At 41.8% G+C, this 15,848-nt stretch overlaps 1 protein-coding gene across 1 annotated transcript in view; it reads right to left on the bottom strand.

The window, feature by feature from the left end:
• Positions 1 to 8,296, bottom strand: part of erf (Ets2 repressor factor) — a 40,873-nt gene extending 32,577 nt beyond the window's left edge. Inside the window, exon 1 of the mRNA XM_079655340.1 lies at positions 7,566 to 8,296. Coding sequence (XP_079511466.1) covers positions 7,566 to 7,587 — 22 coding nt within the window. The 5' untranslated portion in view covers positions 7,588 to 8,296. The remainder of the gene's footprint in view (positions 1 to 7,565) is intronic.
• Positions 8,297 to 15,848: the final 7,552 nt, after the last annotated feature.

Raw genomic sequence — 15,848 nt, 5'->3', positions numbered from 1 at the left:
ATGGAGCCAAGAAATAAACATGGGCTTTTCACTTAATAAATACAACAGGTGAAGTCAGACAAGGGTTAATGATTCAGCATGCTTTCTCAGTCAGACCATTTGATTCTATTAGTTCAATCATCATATAATTAAAGCATATGAACTCCTAAAGCATCAAGCTGGCCAAGATTGTTTGAAGAATCCCACTTTAAGTTGTAATGAGGAACATTTACAGAGATTGTGTGCTGTGGGTGATAAGGAAAGGACAGACTAGGAGAAGGAACAAACTTAGCTTTACGGGCGACTGGTGGTGCTGATCAAATGGTGCCATTCTTATCACTAATGCAATTTATGGCATACCTTTGAAGTAGCCAATAAGACAAGCCCAGCCCCTGCATTCCCTGTATCATTCTTGGCAGCTGTTTCAAGTTATTCTCTTCCATAGAAGCATATACCTTGAGTAAATGAAAAACTAAATTTCATCCCCTCCCAATTTTTACACCATTTGGTTTCCACGTTTTTTTTCTTTAAATTTGACTATTGGAAGTGAGAGATATAATAGGGAATACATTAAAAAAAATGTGGCATGTCTGATCTGGCAAAAAGCTGCTGTTTTATCAGATTTTTGAAAACCAAACAATGTTTTGCAAGCAACTGGTTTACTATGTCATGTGGCTGATGACTGTGGCTGTTATGTCATCATACTGAGACCTGTAAACACCCCTCCCCCTGAATGTCTTCAAGTCTTCTGTCTTCAATCTTTTCCTCATTGACCCATGTCAGCAATGATCTGTATCTATGTTCTGCAGATAAAGAGAAGATGCAAGTGTATGTGAATCTAAATTATTATGGGCAGATCATGCTTGTCTGAAGTGTGTGAGAATGCACTTGTGTGGTTGGGAGTGTGAAAAAGTTTTTAGGCAATTAGTCTTTAGCTAACTTTATGTATTTTGGTTAACAAGCACTGTCACACGCAGTCACATCTATCATAAACACGCCACACACACAGCCACAGAGTCCCAGGGCAAGTTGTGACATAAAAGACCACAGGGTTCCCAAAAGACCAATGAGTGAAGCAAACACAGACAAAAAAGACGGTACTGCTGAAGCCATCTCTTTCATTTGCTCGCTATTTTCTCCCCCTAGACTTCGACAGGTTATCTTTTCACTCTGAAGGTCTCAGACAAGACAACAACTGCCAGAAAATGTGTTCTTCGGCCCATTTTTTACTTATCAAGTCAAAACATTGGAAGATTTGTTTTTTTATTTGATTTCATACGAGCATTTTAACTGCAAAGAACTTAAAGGTCAGGGTTGAATAAAGCCTTTTGAACTGATGTTACTGAGTAGAACCTTTTTGTGAGATCAAGGCAACTCTTCTTGTTCTGTGGTACTTTAGGAATAACTAAAAATCAGCTGGAGGAAACTGTCTGTTTTATATGTAATAAATATGTCTTTCATGCTGGCAAGAGCGAGCCCCACATGTGGCTCTGCTTTTGATTTAATTGCTTGGGATAAAAGGACACTTTAACAATTAATATCTTCTTTGAGCCTGCAGACTGCTACCACACTGACACTGGAGTCTCTTTGTCATGCGCATGCATTTTTGAAAGATCTTCCCAATAAAATGAATTTAAGCATGTGCATGTCCAATAAAGGAAGTTACAGCAGCATTTATCTGCCGTCATCTGAATCAGTGTCAGCCCCATCTTGGGCAGTACTTATGATTGAGCTCAGCAAAGTCACACACAGAACGGAGACTTTTTAATCATTTATATTTGGTCTCAATAAAGTTGTAGCTTTGCCTACCCTGCCCTTACATAAGAAGTGGGGTTTGTAGAGATAAGTATTTAGAAAAGTATCAAGCCTCGTATTTGTGAGATTATGAATAAAAACGGTGCTTGGTGTTTCTGAAAGCTGGACATCACACATTTTCAATCAAGCAGTGTGGTCTAAAATGCAGGTGCAGCGCCAACAAGTGCATGGGCCGGAAAAGTCTGGGTTGGATCAACTCAGTCCAAACAACCACAAAATCCCCACTGTGCCTCTTTTTCTCTCTGCAACCGGCTGGCAGCACTCTCCCTCAGTGGCTCTTGGTGGTCCCTTTTGAAAACACATATCCAATTTATTTTGCATCATTCTACAACGGGTTTCTAAATCAACTCAGCTGAAGACTTTCCACTGGTATCGCAATGAATGTCATGGTTGGCTTTAAGTGTGTGTCAACGCTTCCATTTCTTTGTAAAACAGCTTATAAACTACATCTTGCCACCTACTTTAAGTCTCTAATTGACTGAACATAACCTTGTGTACTACATCTTACTGCAGCTCTAAGCTAAAACTCCCTACAACATATGGCATTTGGTGAATGTTATGCTTTGACAGAAACTTGGTTGTAACTTCTCAGCACTGGCAATGACCGTAGCAATGTGGCCAGCATTACACCGAGCCATACAGGACCACGCCTAGTCTGTCCCTTCATCCTTTCTGCTGTGTGTAGACGGCAGACTCAGGCCTACCTCAATCCTACTGCCATAAACAACGTCAAAACCAACCAACTCCTTCTCCACGAACCACAGATGATAGCCATAACACAGCACACCTCTTTGGTTAGGCTGACTTCAGCCAAAACAGCCTCAGACAAAGCACAAACCTACCTTTTCACTTTGTCTCTCTCAGCCTTGGTTTGATTCGAAAACCTTCAGGGAGCTCCAAGGGCACTTAAAAACTGCAGTTTTTGACGAACTATGGCTTTCAAGGCCTACTTACAAATCTAAGAGTCTGATGGGCAAATGGTAGACAGCTTTAACCTTTAGATGTAATATTTATTAAACGGCATAAGAAGAGTTTATGCAAAATGGATTTGTAAGTGTGTGTTCGACCATTACTGAAGCCGGAAACCCTGTACCCTATCAGGTGTTTCAGAGATATCTTAAATGCTGCAAAAGCCTTGCTTATCTGCTCAGTGAAGTGTGTCGTTGGTTCCACTTGACCTGCTTTGTGCTTTCATCTGCCCTGCTGGGGGTCCACGGTCACGGAGCCAACACAGATTCACTCAATCATAAACACTCACAGACACCAAAGCAAGCGGGACGGCTGACTGAGACATTTAAGATGATGAGGACATTCTGTGCACTAAAAAGTGGTTCCAGGTGTGTCTTCTTCTGAAAAATATAGCTTCAGAACATCAATAACTGTAAGAAACAGTTATTTGTGGTATGCCCTTCTTTTAAAAATGTGTACTTTTATCATTCTTACAAATTACAGGTCAAATTTAGAGCAATGTGGCGCCACAATAACATGAATTCAGAACATACCATATCAATATAAATGTCTGGCATGGTGGCAGACAATATAGGAGCAGCAGCTTCTTCTCTAAACTTTATTTAGGTTTTCTAAATCAGAAATGACCACACTTTTTTTTTTGGTTTTGTCCATGTGGGCATGTGCGGATGGAGGGAGGGGGGAGTGTAGTGAGTGTACTGTGGTACTGTGAAATTACAATATAAATGAAATTTTACTTTACACTATAATGAAATAAAAAGACTTGTAAAAAAAGAAAAGAAAAAGAAAAAAAATTACCACACTTAACAAAAGTAACTACTGTGGTGTAACATTACAAATGTTTGAAAAGTACTTGTTCACACTAAAAGAAGCTGGATTTTGCGTGATATATCTGTGCAGCTACCAAACAACCACCACAGTGCCCATAGGCCAGGCGCTTAGGCCAGCTGAAATATGCAGTCGAATAAACTAGCCTCATGGTTGAGTTTCACACAATCAAAACTGATAGCAATCAGATTGTCATATCGGTTAACATGACTTACAAAATATATTAGTATACCATTACCAAGTACCTGAAGATAGACAAAATATTGGATGGGTATTTAAAAAAACATTGCACAAGTTGGATCTTATATAACCTAATGTAAAATAAAAAGGCAGGCATGGATGTCCATCAACACTCACCTTTCAGAGTGACTGCCATGCTTTCCTGTGTTAGAGGCCCCAGTGTTTGTTTGGCCAGCATGCCCAGGCTCGTGCAACCTGTTGTCTATTCTCTTGCTTTGTATGGGTCACCAAAGCCACTGTACATACACACTTCCAGGAAAAAGGCCTGCAGTAACGTCGAGAGATGATCGTAGCAACCCTGACCCGGGCCACCACTTGACAACACGCCAGAGAAATGCTGACGTCACTGTGCTGTGTTTTCCAGGGTCTGCATGTACGGACTCGGCTCGGTAGCAATCGGGAATGTGATCAGGTCAACCTTTTGCTTTGACCTGATCCCTCACAGTAACTACATAATGGCAGGAAAACCAGGGAAAAGGGAGGAACACTGGTATTTAGGGGCTTTTTGGTTTAGATATTTCCCTCCTAAATGGATTCTGTCCTGATGAATGTCTATTGGAAAGCAATGCAACACTGGCATGTACCTGAATGGTACTGGGAACAATTAGATCCGATTTTAAGTATTCTTATTTTTAAGATGAAAAGAACCCTTTTTTAGGAAAACAAAGGCTCTTGCCAGAAATAACTAAATGAAACCAATCTATCATCTATTTGCCTCATGGGACTATAGCATTTTATTGTGGATAAAACACTAACAAAAAGTGAATCGTGCTGAACTTCCATTATCATTCTGAATATCATCGCTGATTGAATTGAAAAGGCTGTCTCACTCACTTTCATTGTAGCGATGTGGAAAGAAATGCTTGACTGAGGAAATACAGGCATTATCATAAATAAAAAAACCTTATGTTACTATTAGATTTTTCCTCCATTTATGAAGGGAGACCATATGATTTATGATTACTGTATCTGGAAGTTCTGATTTCATAAAAATGATGTGTCAAAAAATGTAAGGTTAAGTGATTCCAGTGATTCATTTTAAGAGTTTACGCATATTTTGATGACTATAATTAGGCGTAATATAGTGAAAAACTATTTATTTTTGCATTATTAAATAAAATTGACCCATTGCCTCCACCTGACACTACAGCAAATCTGCACTAAAGCTCAGGGAGACAGGGTGTCCAGAATTGCAGAGACCACACAGCCACATCCCTGTATACACTTATGTCTCTCCATCACCTCCTCTCAAACTTTCCCTGAGACAAACAGCTCGGCCTCAACCTGTAGTGTAATTGGGCCGTCTTTGCTGCTGCCAACAGCATAATTCAGTATAAAACTGAGACAGTAACACAACAGAGTTCTTCCCAAAGGAAACGAACAGCGTCATTCTTCTGTCAAAATGAGCCTGTGGTTCATTAGCTTTGTTATAACCAGTGTTATTAGAGCTATTTGAATCTGCATAAAGGCTAGTTGTTCTTCCTGTAATTATAATGGGCTGACTCAACTGCCCACAGCCAAATGGTCTTCCTCAAGAGCAATTTGGTCTTGTTGGTAATGGTCAAACACTCACTTTATTGTGACCACATCAATGTCAGGTAAAGCCACACATTGACAGACATATGGGCTTGCACACATTTACACTCACAAACACATACATATACTCACAGTCATAAACAGGAGCCCAGCCCTCACCAGACTTAACACCAGCTAATTGCTCATGTATGGCTCCTTTCACTCCACACACACTCACACAGTGCAACAAAGCGTGCTGGCTCGCTGGCCGTCTACAGCTGTGACGTCTCACATGTGGCGCTGTGTTGATATAAGGAGTAACACAAGTGGAAAATTGGAGCTGGTGGGGCCAGACTGCTGACTTCCTGATAGGAATAGTGGAGTGGAGGTTGACCCATATATACATAAAGTAGTCAACAGGCTCAATCACTGAAGGGAAGACAGACAAAGGGTCTGTGTAGCTCAATGCATAATGTGATGTGGCTACTGAACAGGGTTTACCTTAGCATGGACCTACTTATACACCTTATAAGATAAGATAAAAAGTACTTCATTGGTCCCAATTTGGGAAGTTTTTGTAAAAAATAGTCAAAGTTAATAGCGAACACCACACACACTGATGTCACTATAAATGTTACACAGTTCCATTAAAGGATGTGGCTCACTTTCTCTCAATCCCCAGAAATTAAAAGGAAGTCACAAAACTAAAATAGGAACTACTGAGAACTTACCAGCACGCTGACTTTCATTTAGCACACACCCCAACAACCCTTAGAACACCTTTAAGCTTAGTGGTGGTCAGAATATGAACAGTTAATTTTGCATATGCAGAATACTTTCATTTGTAAAAATGCAATGAAACTGCTACAGTTAGGAACCTTTATTATTATTCTTCTTTCTAGTATTGGGTGCACATGATGGATGTTTGATTAGTAATTGCCTGCCAATAATGTTTTGCTTGATGTGATATATGATAAGAGTATTTTGGGGCTATGCAACCCATACGGAACTTCAAATCATAAAAATGGTCATTTAAGCTTATTTTAAGCACTTTATTGCATACCCATGTGGCTTTAGAAGATCTTACAAAGTTCTCTCTGTGAAAAAGCTGCTTGAGTTTTCACATAATTGTATTGTGATATGAAAAGTTATCTGAAGCAGTGCAGAGACTCACAAGTTCCTAATTATGATGTTGTGTTGTGGTGTGGCATTCCCCTCTTAAACAGCCATTATGTTTATTGGATCTCTTTCCCAAGATTACCATACACAACTTTGGACTAAACTGTCTTGAAGAGCAGACACACTGTAGGAGAATCCACGAGATATGGAAAGAAAATCATAATAATTTCAAATCACATTAAAAACGGCTGAAAACATTAGAATAATTTTGAATAGTATATATTTTTGAATTTCTGAAGCAGCTTAGTAAAACAATTTAATACGCTGGTAAAACAATCCACCAGGATACAATTATCGCATGTGTAGCAGGTTTACAGACAAAGAACCTCACAGGAAGTATACAAAACACACAATAGCGTAAACAAAGGCACAAACTATATTCCCTGATTTAATTTGAGTACCACACAATAGCAATGGAGGCAGCCTGTTATTCAAGAGCGCAGATAACCCAGATAATAAAGACGTATCAGAGGTGAATTCCCGATCCAATCATTCAGTCCCATTACTACACTTCACTGTATGATGGGATGCAGTGATAAATAAGGGTCCCCATTATACACACACGTGTGGTGCTGGTTACAAGTGAAGCTTTTTCTTCACTGGATTGTAGTGGTCTCGACTAAAACATCAACAAAATCAAAAATGCAACAATATCGCAGTGAGGGTTGGTGCACTTTGGTCCTGACTCCTTACTTATCCGGGAAATTATGCTAACCCCACTGTACTCACTGTAAATAGCTCAGCATAGTTTAAAGCAAGATATCGTGGAAAGGTTTAACATAGCCTTTATGGTTGAATGTATCAATTATATGTGTTCTACGACGTGGTAGTAAACATGATTTACTTATATAGTTTTAATTAAACGACAACAAGATGCTTTTATGGATCAACCCTAGCGCCATAATTCAGTCACTTTCCCCGTGGAGCGGAGTTTGTTAGCATGCTATCCGCTAGCTGCAGGAGTCAGGCGCTGTTGTTTTCATGTGAAGAACAAAAGCAGAGTCTAAATAAAGTCTTCTTATGTAGGCCTTTAAACTTACCCGGGTCTGCCGACGTTTTCATCTTTGTTGTCGTCTTCGGCTTGTTGCTTCAGACACTTTCCCCGTTGACTCGTAACTTTAGACTTGGCTAGCGGCTAGCTAAATTAGCTAGCGAAGTTAGCAGTGAAACCCCACTCCTTCCTCCGGTGTTGTTCTCGCAAGTGTTAGAGGAGTACCTGTCTTCACTATGGGCTCGCTTCAACTTCAGAGAACTAACCGCCAACTTCACACGCGGCTCGGCGTTCTAATTCGACACATTGACTTTTGCTGAAAAAGTTTTAGACGGGGTATTTAAGTTGAAGTACAAGGAGTCTTGTGCGAAAAGTTGCCCCGAGCCTGGGGGGAAATCCAGTGTCCCGGGTCTGAATGGCGCTGAGTTTGTAGGAGCCGTGCTGTTGTCGGTCGGTGTGGAGCAGCGGAATGCGGAGAGTCTAAATGTTCATCCCGTTTGTTGCAACCGTGTCGCATGGTCGATTCCTCCTCCACATCACCATCCTTACCGACAGTCCAAACAACGACGCTTCTGAAAGCAACTAAAAAAGCAAAGCCAACTCTGTTCTTCTTTCTCTGCCCCTCTCTTTCTCCGGCACACACTTTTTCTTTTTCCACTCACTCACTCACTTCTTCGTGTTCTCTCAACAACCCCCCCCCCCCCTTTCTCTGTCGGGGTGTCGTGTTTCGCTCTCCTCCTGCCACACGGGGCCGCCCACGCTGACCCACGGAGGGAGGGAGGGGGTGAGGAACTCAACGCCCACTTGTTGCCAAAGATCGTCTGTTTTTGGAAGAATCACTTTCCCTTTCAGTCCAGAAGTGGCCTTGAAGGAAAGTGTATTACACTTAGCATAATATTGGCTATGTTAACTGAGTCCCATTTGCAAACACAATTTAACTTAATATTTGATTTGCTCAATATAAAATTAGTTGTCCGTGGTCTATTTTGATCGCATTACACATTCATTATGTACGCTATCAATATAAATTCTAAGATCTGATCGTTTATTTTTGTAGCCTAATGCATTTTTTTTTTTAACAAGAAACTTTATTTTTGATGCTTCTAATGATAATTTTATTACCGGTCTGTAACATTATTTAAGGCATGGACCTCTACTATAATTATTCACATAACCTTGATATAAAGTGGTCTTAAAATGACTTCCAATTATCATAACAGCCCTATCCTTTCAATTAATACATTAATACTGTAGTTATGTTATCTATAAAGGAATTTAGGACATATAGGCATACAATGTAATTATATGCATAAGATAATAAGAAAACCTGGATCCATTCTCATATAAAAACCTGTCTGCTTCAAAAAGAGGAAATATAATTTGAAAGTGATTATCAAAATAGTTGTGTCAAACCACAAATTCAGTATCAAGTGAATATGTTCAACAATTCTGACGTGTGTGAACATGAAGCTGAAATTGAAACCCCCCAATTAAATCAATAGATATTTGTGTAATAATGCTATACATATCATAAAATAAAATTGAAAAGTATGTAAATGTATTTCTAGAGTGATCATGAGGATCATCTCAATAGACGATCTTTAAGAGGAACGGTGGTGGGCTGCAGCCTCGAGCAGCTCCAGTTTGTTTGTCGCACCGCTCGCTCCCGGTTGGCGCGTGACGGCGTTGCTGTGGAGACCCGTTACCGCCGCGGGTGATGAGAGGCGCCGTGTTTACCGGTAAACTGCGAGCCGCCATCCGTCTTCTACACCCGGAGAAGGAAGGGAAGGCCAATCAACAGGTGTGTCTTCCCGCACGAATGGACACACACACTACAATTATAAGAGGACATCTGTAGACAGCCAGGGACTTTTTTTTTTTACCAATGTAGACACACACACACACACACACACACACACACACACACACACACACACACACACACACACACACACACACACACACGCACACACACATTCACATATTTTCCCCCACACTCCTTTCTTCCTTAATGAAGGGCCCTTCAGCACTTACATCAGCTGTGAGGAGGCAGCAGAGAGGTGGGGGGGATTGAAAGAAAGTAGCAGTAATTACTCAAGAGCTTCAACTGGAGAACGAGGAGCGGGCTGAGCTGAAGAGCGGAGGGAGAGGAAATGAAGTGGGGAAGAATAAGTGTGTGATTCTAGGTAGAGCCTTTTCTTCTTCTTTCTTACCCAATCAGTCATCCCACTGTTTCTCCCTCTCTCCCTCCCTCCTCTGCTCATTTACTTTGAGTGGCAGTGTGTGGGAGGTGAAGGCCAGCCGTGGGTGAAGCATTTCATGCGATTGTCACATTGTCACAACCATACACACACAGAGGCAACATAACCATACAATAGCAAACATCATGGTTCTGCTGTCACATCGCTCCTGGCCTCCATACATCACACTCCTCCTCTTCCTCTGCTCTGCGTGGATCCTTCATCCTCCTCATTTTTGTAACTTCACTTCCTACTTTATTTTACGCCTACTCCTGCTTTCTCCATCTCCTCATGGTCTCCCTTCTCCTCGCCTATACCTCACTTCCTCCTCTCTGCACCTAAGTTCTCCCCCTGTTCGCCTCAGATGCTTCGCTAACACTTCCCCACACAACCTCCAAGCATGTCCACACATGACCATGACAAAAAAGACCACCGGACATGCAAGAGACCCCAACAACTCTCCTATAGGAGCAGGACACATATAGTTTCTTTTTGTTCTTGTCCTGTGTCTTTTTTTGTCCTACTCTGTCCAAGTGTCATCACATTGTGTCTCTTTGTAGCAATATTTTCCCCTGTGTTTTGTCTCTTTTTACTGTCTTGTGTTTATGTGTAATAGATGGAATTGTGTGTCTCTTTGTAGTTGTTTTAACGCATCTCTGTAGTATGTTGTGTGTATTTGTTTTGTGACTGCTTGCAGTTGTGTTGTGTCTGTTTGTAGTTGGTTTTGCTTCTCCGTGTTGTTTTTTTGTCTCTTTTTAGTTGTTTCGTGTCACTTTGTTGTATTGCATCTTTGTGTAGTGTGTTGGATGCTTTAACTGCTTTGTCTCTTTTTGTGGTCATAATTGTGTCTCCCTTTAGTTGTTTTGTTCTCTTTGAAGCGGATTTCTTTGTGTGTTCTTGTGTCTCCTGGTGGCTGTTTTGCCTCTTTTCATAGTCTCGTGAGTCCTTGAAGTCTTTTTTGTCTCTTCCTGGTTTTTCTGTCTCTTGAGTGACGTTTTGTAGATGAAGGCCAGACACTTTGGGTCTCTGGGCCATTCAGTAATCTATATTTGTGTCTTCTGGTGTGTGTTTGTGTGTGTGCACTTTTGTTAACAATTTATTTAAGCGTTGATTATATAATAATAGTTGTACATTTCGGAATGTCTGTTGTATTGCTAGCAGCTGGTTAGCTAAGCTTAGCATAAAGATTGGAAGCAGGGCTTACTCTGTCCACGATTAAAATAAACGCCTACTGACAAAGTTATTCAGTAAAGCTTCAGTAATTGCTTCAGCTCTGCGTTTGTGGAGTTGTTGCTTTTCTTCCTCTCCTTCTCTGCTGCTGACCTTTTGCTCCACCTGAAAATACATCAGAACACAACTCTCAGGCACTGTTTCAGGGCCGGCCCTGACCAATTTGCTGCCCATAGGCAAGATTTTAGCTGGTGCCCCCCCCCCCCCCAAAATGCAGACACTCACTATGACTGTGCATGCATGCACGTGCAAGGTTGTGGCATGACCACCAAAACAGAAAGGTATGGACAAAAGATGTGTGTAAATGTATTTAGTATCCTATCCATTTGAACATGATTTAAGTGGGGGGTGGACCTAACATCCTCTAGGGGGGTCCGGGGGCATGTTTTTAATTTTTTTTTTTTTATATTGAAGTTAAAAGCATCAATCTGGTGCACTTTGAGAGCAACACGAAGAGATCTATGGATACATCTCTCAACACCCGAAACAGAACTGTAAGCAGATTTTCCATTTCTTTATGGATGTTTTACAAATCACTCCCCTTTTAAAATGTATTTTTGTTAACTTTTTTTTACTGTCATATAGTATTTTATACTATACGATATCTTGTTTTTTTACAACTATAATGATCATATGTGTGCCTTTACCTCACTGAGCTGAGGTTATCAGAGCCGCTCAGTCTTTCAGGAGAGAGCTCTCTAAAGCTCTCTCCCCCCCCCGTGGCTGCTTAAATTCCAATGTTAATAGAAGCTGTATACGTTTTTTGGGAGTTTGATTTATTTTAAATGAACACAAATACAAAATTAAAACCTATAATTGCACACTAAAACCATTATTTCAAAAAAAGAACTATTTCACATAAACCTCTGGTTTTGACTGGGGCTGGGACAGTTCAACTTGATTTTGGGGGGTGGGGGGTGCGCCATAGTTTATGCGCACTGTACGCATATAGGCATAGTTCTGTTAGTATACGATCATTTTTTTAAAAATGTCTAACTCTATTTTTTTTTTTTTTGGCGCCCCCCCCCCCCAATAGTTTGATGCGCCCTTAGCATTCGCCTATACTGCCTATGCCAAGAGCCGGCCCTGCGCTGTTTACACGGGAACGAAACGGGTTGTATCTGCAGAGAGGGGTGTGGCTTGTGCATGTGTGTTTGTGGAATGTAGAGCGACAGTGAGGGAACGTGTGTATGTTTCTGGAAGTGAAACGAGGCAGCAGAAAAACAGAGGTCTGTGATGTATTTTGTGAAACAGAAGAACAGCTAAATAAATGCAATGGCCTCACAAGAAGAGCTCGCCTCTCTCCAGTCATTTAAGTTAAAGTGGGTTATTGAACCTGAAGCTTGTTGTTTCTGCCCTCGACTACGGTCTGGAAGCCGACAGAAAAGTTCAACACACAGATGGCCTGTCCGCTCCTTTGTAGCATATTATTTCGATGAGAGATGAGTAGATCGCCACTGGGCTTTCAACTAAATACACAGCCACGCAAAAACTGCGGCATGTGTACAGCTCCTTATGGGATAGCAATTTGTGAAGTGCTTTCCTCCGTGGTGAAACGATCAGCACTGCACCACGGAGGAAAGCGGCAGAAAGTCGCCTGGAGTTAAAGAAAGCGGGGCTGCGTTGAGTGCATGGCTTCCTTCTGCAGGTAACGGGGAGATGCGCTCTGGCGGCGGTCTCGTTCAGGATCCGAAAATACAATTTCAATATTTTGCACACTTATTCCACTTATCCTAGTGTGGCACTGGTTACGGTGCCGCGTGCCAGCAGGGGTTGCCGACCCCTGCTCTACGCGATAGCGTCATAAGGCGCTTTCACACTACAGTACTTTTCCCACAAAGGTTCATGAGAACTTAGTTCATCAGAACTCTTTAGTTCTGATGAACTAAAGAGATGGACTAAGTACAGATCGCGCTCACACCGGAATAAGTCCCTGGGGGTGGATTAGGCAAATGAAGCCGCTGACGTCACTTCTTCTGCTTTGGGTTTACTGGCAGGCCGCAAACAACTTCACGGCGTATACTGCCGCCCAAAATCCTCGGCCGGAAGTCCCCGGAGTTAGGGACTGGCTTCAGTAGAAGGAGCTGCTGGGACTCCCAGCAGCTGCTTCTACTGAAGCCTTCCGAGTAAATCGCCAAAACGCCGACACCTCCTCATCTCCACCGCTCCCATGTTTTATTTTGTGTTGCCATAAGTTAGTCTCTCTGCATTTCTGCGCTGGGCTAATGCTAATGCTAATAATGCTAATGCGAGGATAATAAAATGGTGGCTTCACAACAATTTTTTTTATTTTACGGGGCTTGGTTTGCAATCTGCCCAGCCAATCAGAAATATAGCTCTTTTCTCACAAGAGAGCCGCATGAGAGTCCCTGCTCTCTAGCAGGGACGGAAAAGGGGGTAAAAAGGTTCTCATGAACTAATTCTAGTTCCGGCTCTTTTTTGTGTGAACGCGACATTTCGGAACTATATCGGAACTAAAGTGGGAAAAGTACTCCGGTGTGAAAGCGGCTATTGACTTCTTCTTCCGCAGTTATAGCGGTCGGGTTAAAGCAGGATATTGAATAGTTGTTTTTTGTCTTTCCAAAGGATTTGTTGACTGAAAGTATACAATCCTGTAATCAAAGCAGGGGCGGACTGGGGGGAAAAAGTGGCCCGGGGCTTAATTGACAGACAGGCCCACTTAATGCGTGGCATGTATCGGCCGGCCGGCGACGAAAGTATGTTACTTAACAAAAAAACCTATGCATTTTATGTTATTTTGGACAATTATTCATATAGTAATCACATTACCTGAGCCCTTGAGTTGCCCAGAGCAAAATAGTTACAGCATATATGTAGTGATTTTAATGTTAACAGATCATTGATGAACATTTGGACCCAATTTGCCTGACTTGACACATGGAATAAAACATGGGCGTAGGAAGCATCCTCAATGTTGGTGAGACAATTTAACAGGGGGTGTGGGCAGGTGTTGGACCTCACCTCCTCTAGGGGGGTCTGGGGGCAAGCTCCTCCGGGAAGATTTTTTTTTAAATGTTGAAGTTAAATCCATCAATCTGGTGCACTTTGAGAGCAAAATTAGGGACTAAATCTATTGCAGTCAGTAGGGGCTTGGACTGTGAGCCATAGGGTCGATGGTTCAAGTCCCCGACCAGACCTACATTTGGAGTGTGGACTTCTACTTGGAGAGGTTGAACAAGGCACCGGACATCCCCCTTCCCCCCTCACTCCCATTGTTCCCCGGGCGCTGTACAATAGCTGCCCACTGCTCCTAGTACTAGACTCCTGGTACTAGGATGGGTTAAAAGCAGAGAACACATTTCACTGTGTGTGCTGTGTGCTCTGCATGTGTGACCATTAAAGAGGGTTTCATCCCTCCCAATTCTTCTTCTTCAACACCCATATAAAACAGAACTGTAAACAGATTTACTTTTTCTTTCAACATTTATTTGAACAGCAAGTGGAGGCAAAAGTGACTGCACCCAAAACAGTAAACCTGCTAGCTAACTAGCCTAAACTCAGTAACAGATTGTGGGCAACACGTTCTTCTCCACAGCCGTGCGACCTCTGAGTCAGACGTCACTTCCCCCTTTTCTATCCTACGGGTACAGCCGTACAGCCACTCCCCCTGAACCCCGTTTCCCTGCCACACCCCACTGGTATGGGCCGGAACAATTACAAATGTGGGCCGGTAGAATTTAGGTAAGCAAAAAAAAAAAGGGAGTGGCCGGAACACTTACAAATGTGGGCTGGTAGGAGATTTAGGAAGAAAAAAAAAGAATCTTTTTTTTTTTTTTTGGCCCTCCGGCCCACACACAGCACCGGCCCACCGGGGAAACTCCCGGTATTCCCAATGGCCAGTCCGCCCCTGAATCAAAGCCATATCGAAGAGTCCTGAGATTGTATTACTGGTGTTTTATCATCTATAAATAGCCTGTGTGTATCCTCAAATGTTGTTTTCAGGACAAACAAAAGACGTTTTAAATATATTATCAGAATAGCCTGTGTGTATCCTCAAATGTCGTCCGGAGATTGTATTACTGGTGTTTTACCATCTATAAATAGCCTATCCTCAAATGTCGTTTTCAGGACAAACAAAAGACGTTTTAAATATCTTATCAGCTGGTGTAAGTGCAGAATATTGAATATAACCTTGACTATTACTGTGTACTTCATTTATCTGACAGCATTATTTAATGATACCTAGATATATACAGATGTTTGCTAATGTATCCCTCTTATATCCATCAGGAATTAATATTAAATGATGAATTAACATTACCTCAGCACTGCATAAGTGTGGTCGTCTGTCATATTGACAAAGAAGCACTATTATATTCAGTGGCGGCGCTAGGGGGTGGCTACTTGGGCTCAAGCCCCGGATGTTTTCTGAAAAGCCCCGGATGTTTCACTTAAAAAAAAAAAATTAAAACATTTTTTTTTTTTTTTTTTAAATCTCTCGGGAGTAATGTGCAGTACCGGAGTCCACCAGAGAGGCAGCCGCTGCGCGACATTAGCCTGCGTACTGCGTAGCCTTCCCTGCCCTGAAGAAGAAGTGATCCTTCCTAGAGCCTGACAAGTTTTAAGCTAATAGTCTATAAAGTTATGGATATTAGAAAGTTATTTTCATCGAAGCAGGTGCCACAAGCTGCAGCAGCAGAAGCAGCAGTATCAGCAGCTGACAACAATGTCATCACCAGCAGTGAAGAAATGGATGATGTTTCAGGTTTGTGAATCTAATATCTGCACTCTGGCTGACTGATTAAGAAGTGAAAAAGAGTGATGTAACGTTAATCTTATAGCTAGTAAACATGGAGTAACCACACTAAGTATACCCTTATATGTTAGTGTGTATACAGAAC

This window comes from Notothenia rossii (genome assembly GCF_949606895.1).
Source record: "Notothenia rossii genome assembly, chromosome: 10".
Lineage (NCBI taxonomy): Eukaryota > Metazoa > Chordata > Actinopteri > Perciformes > Nototheniidae > Notothenia > Notothenia rossii.
This window is presented reverse-complemented; position numbering and strand designations above follow the sequence as displayed.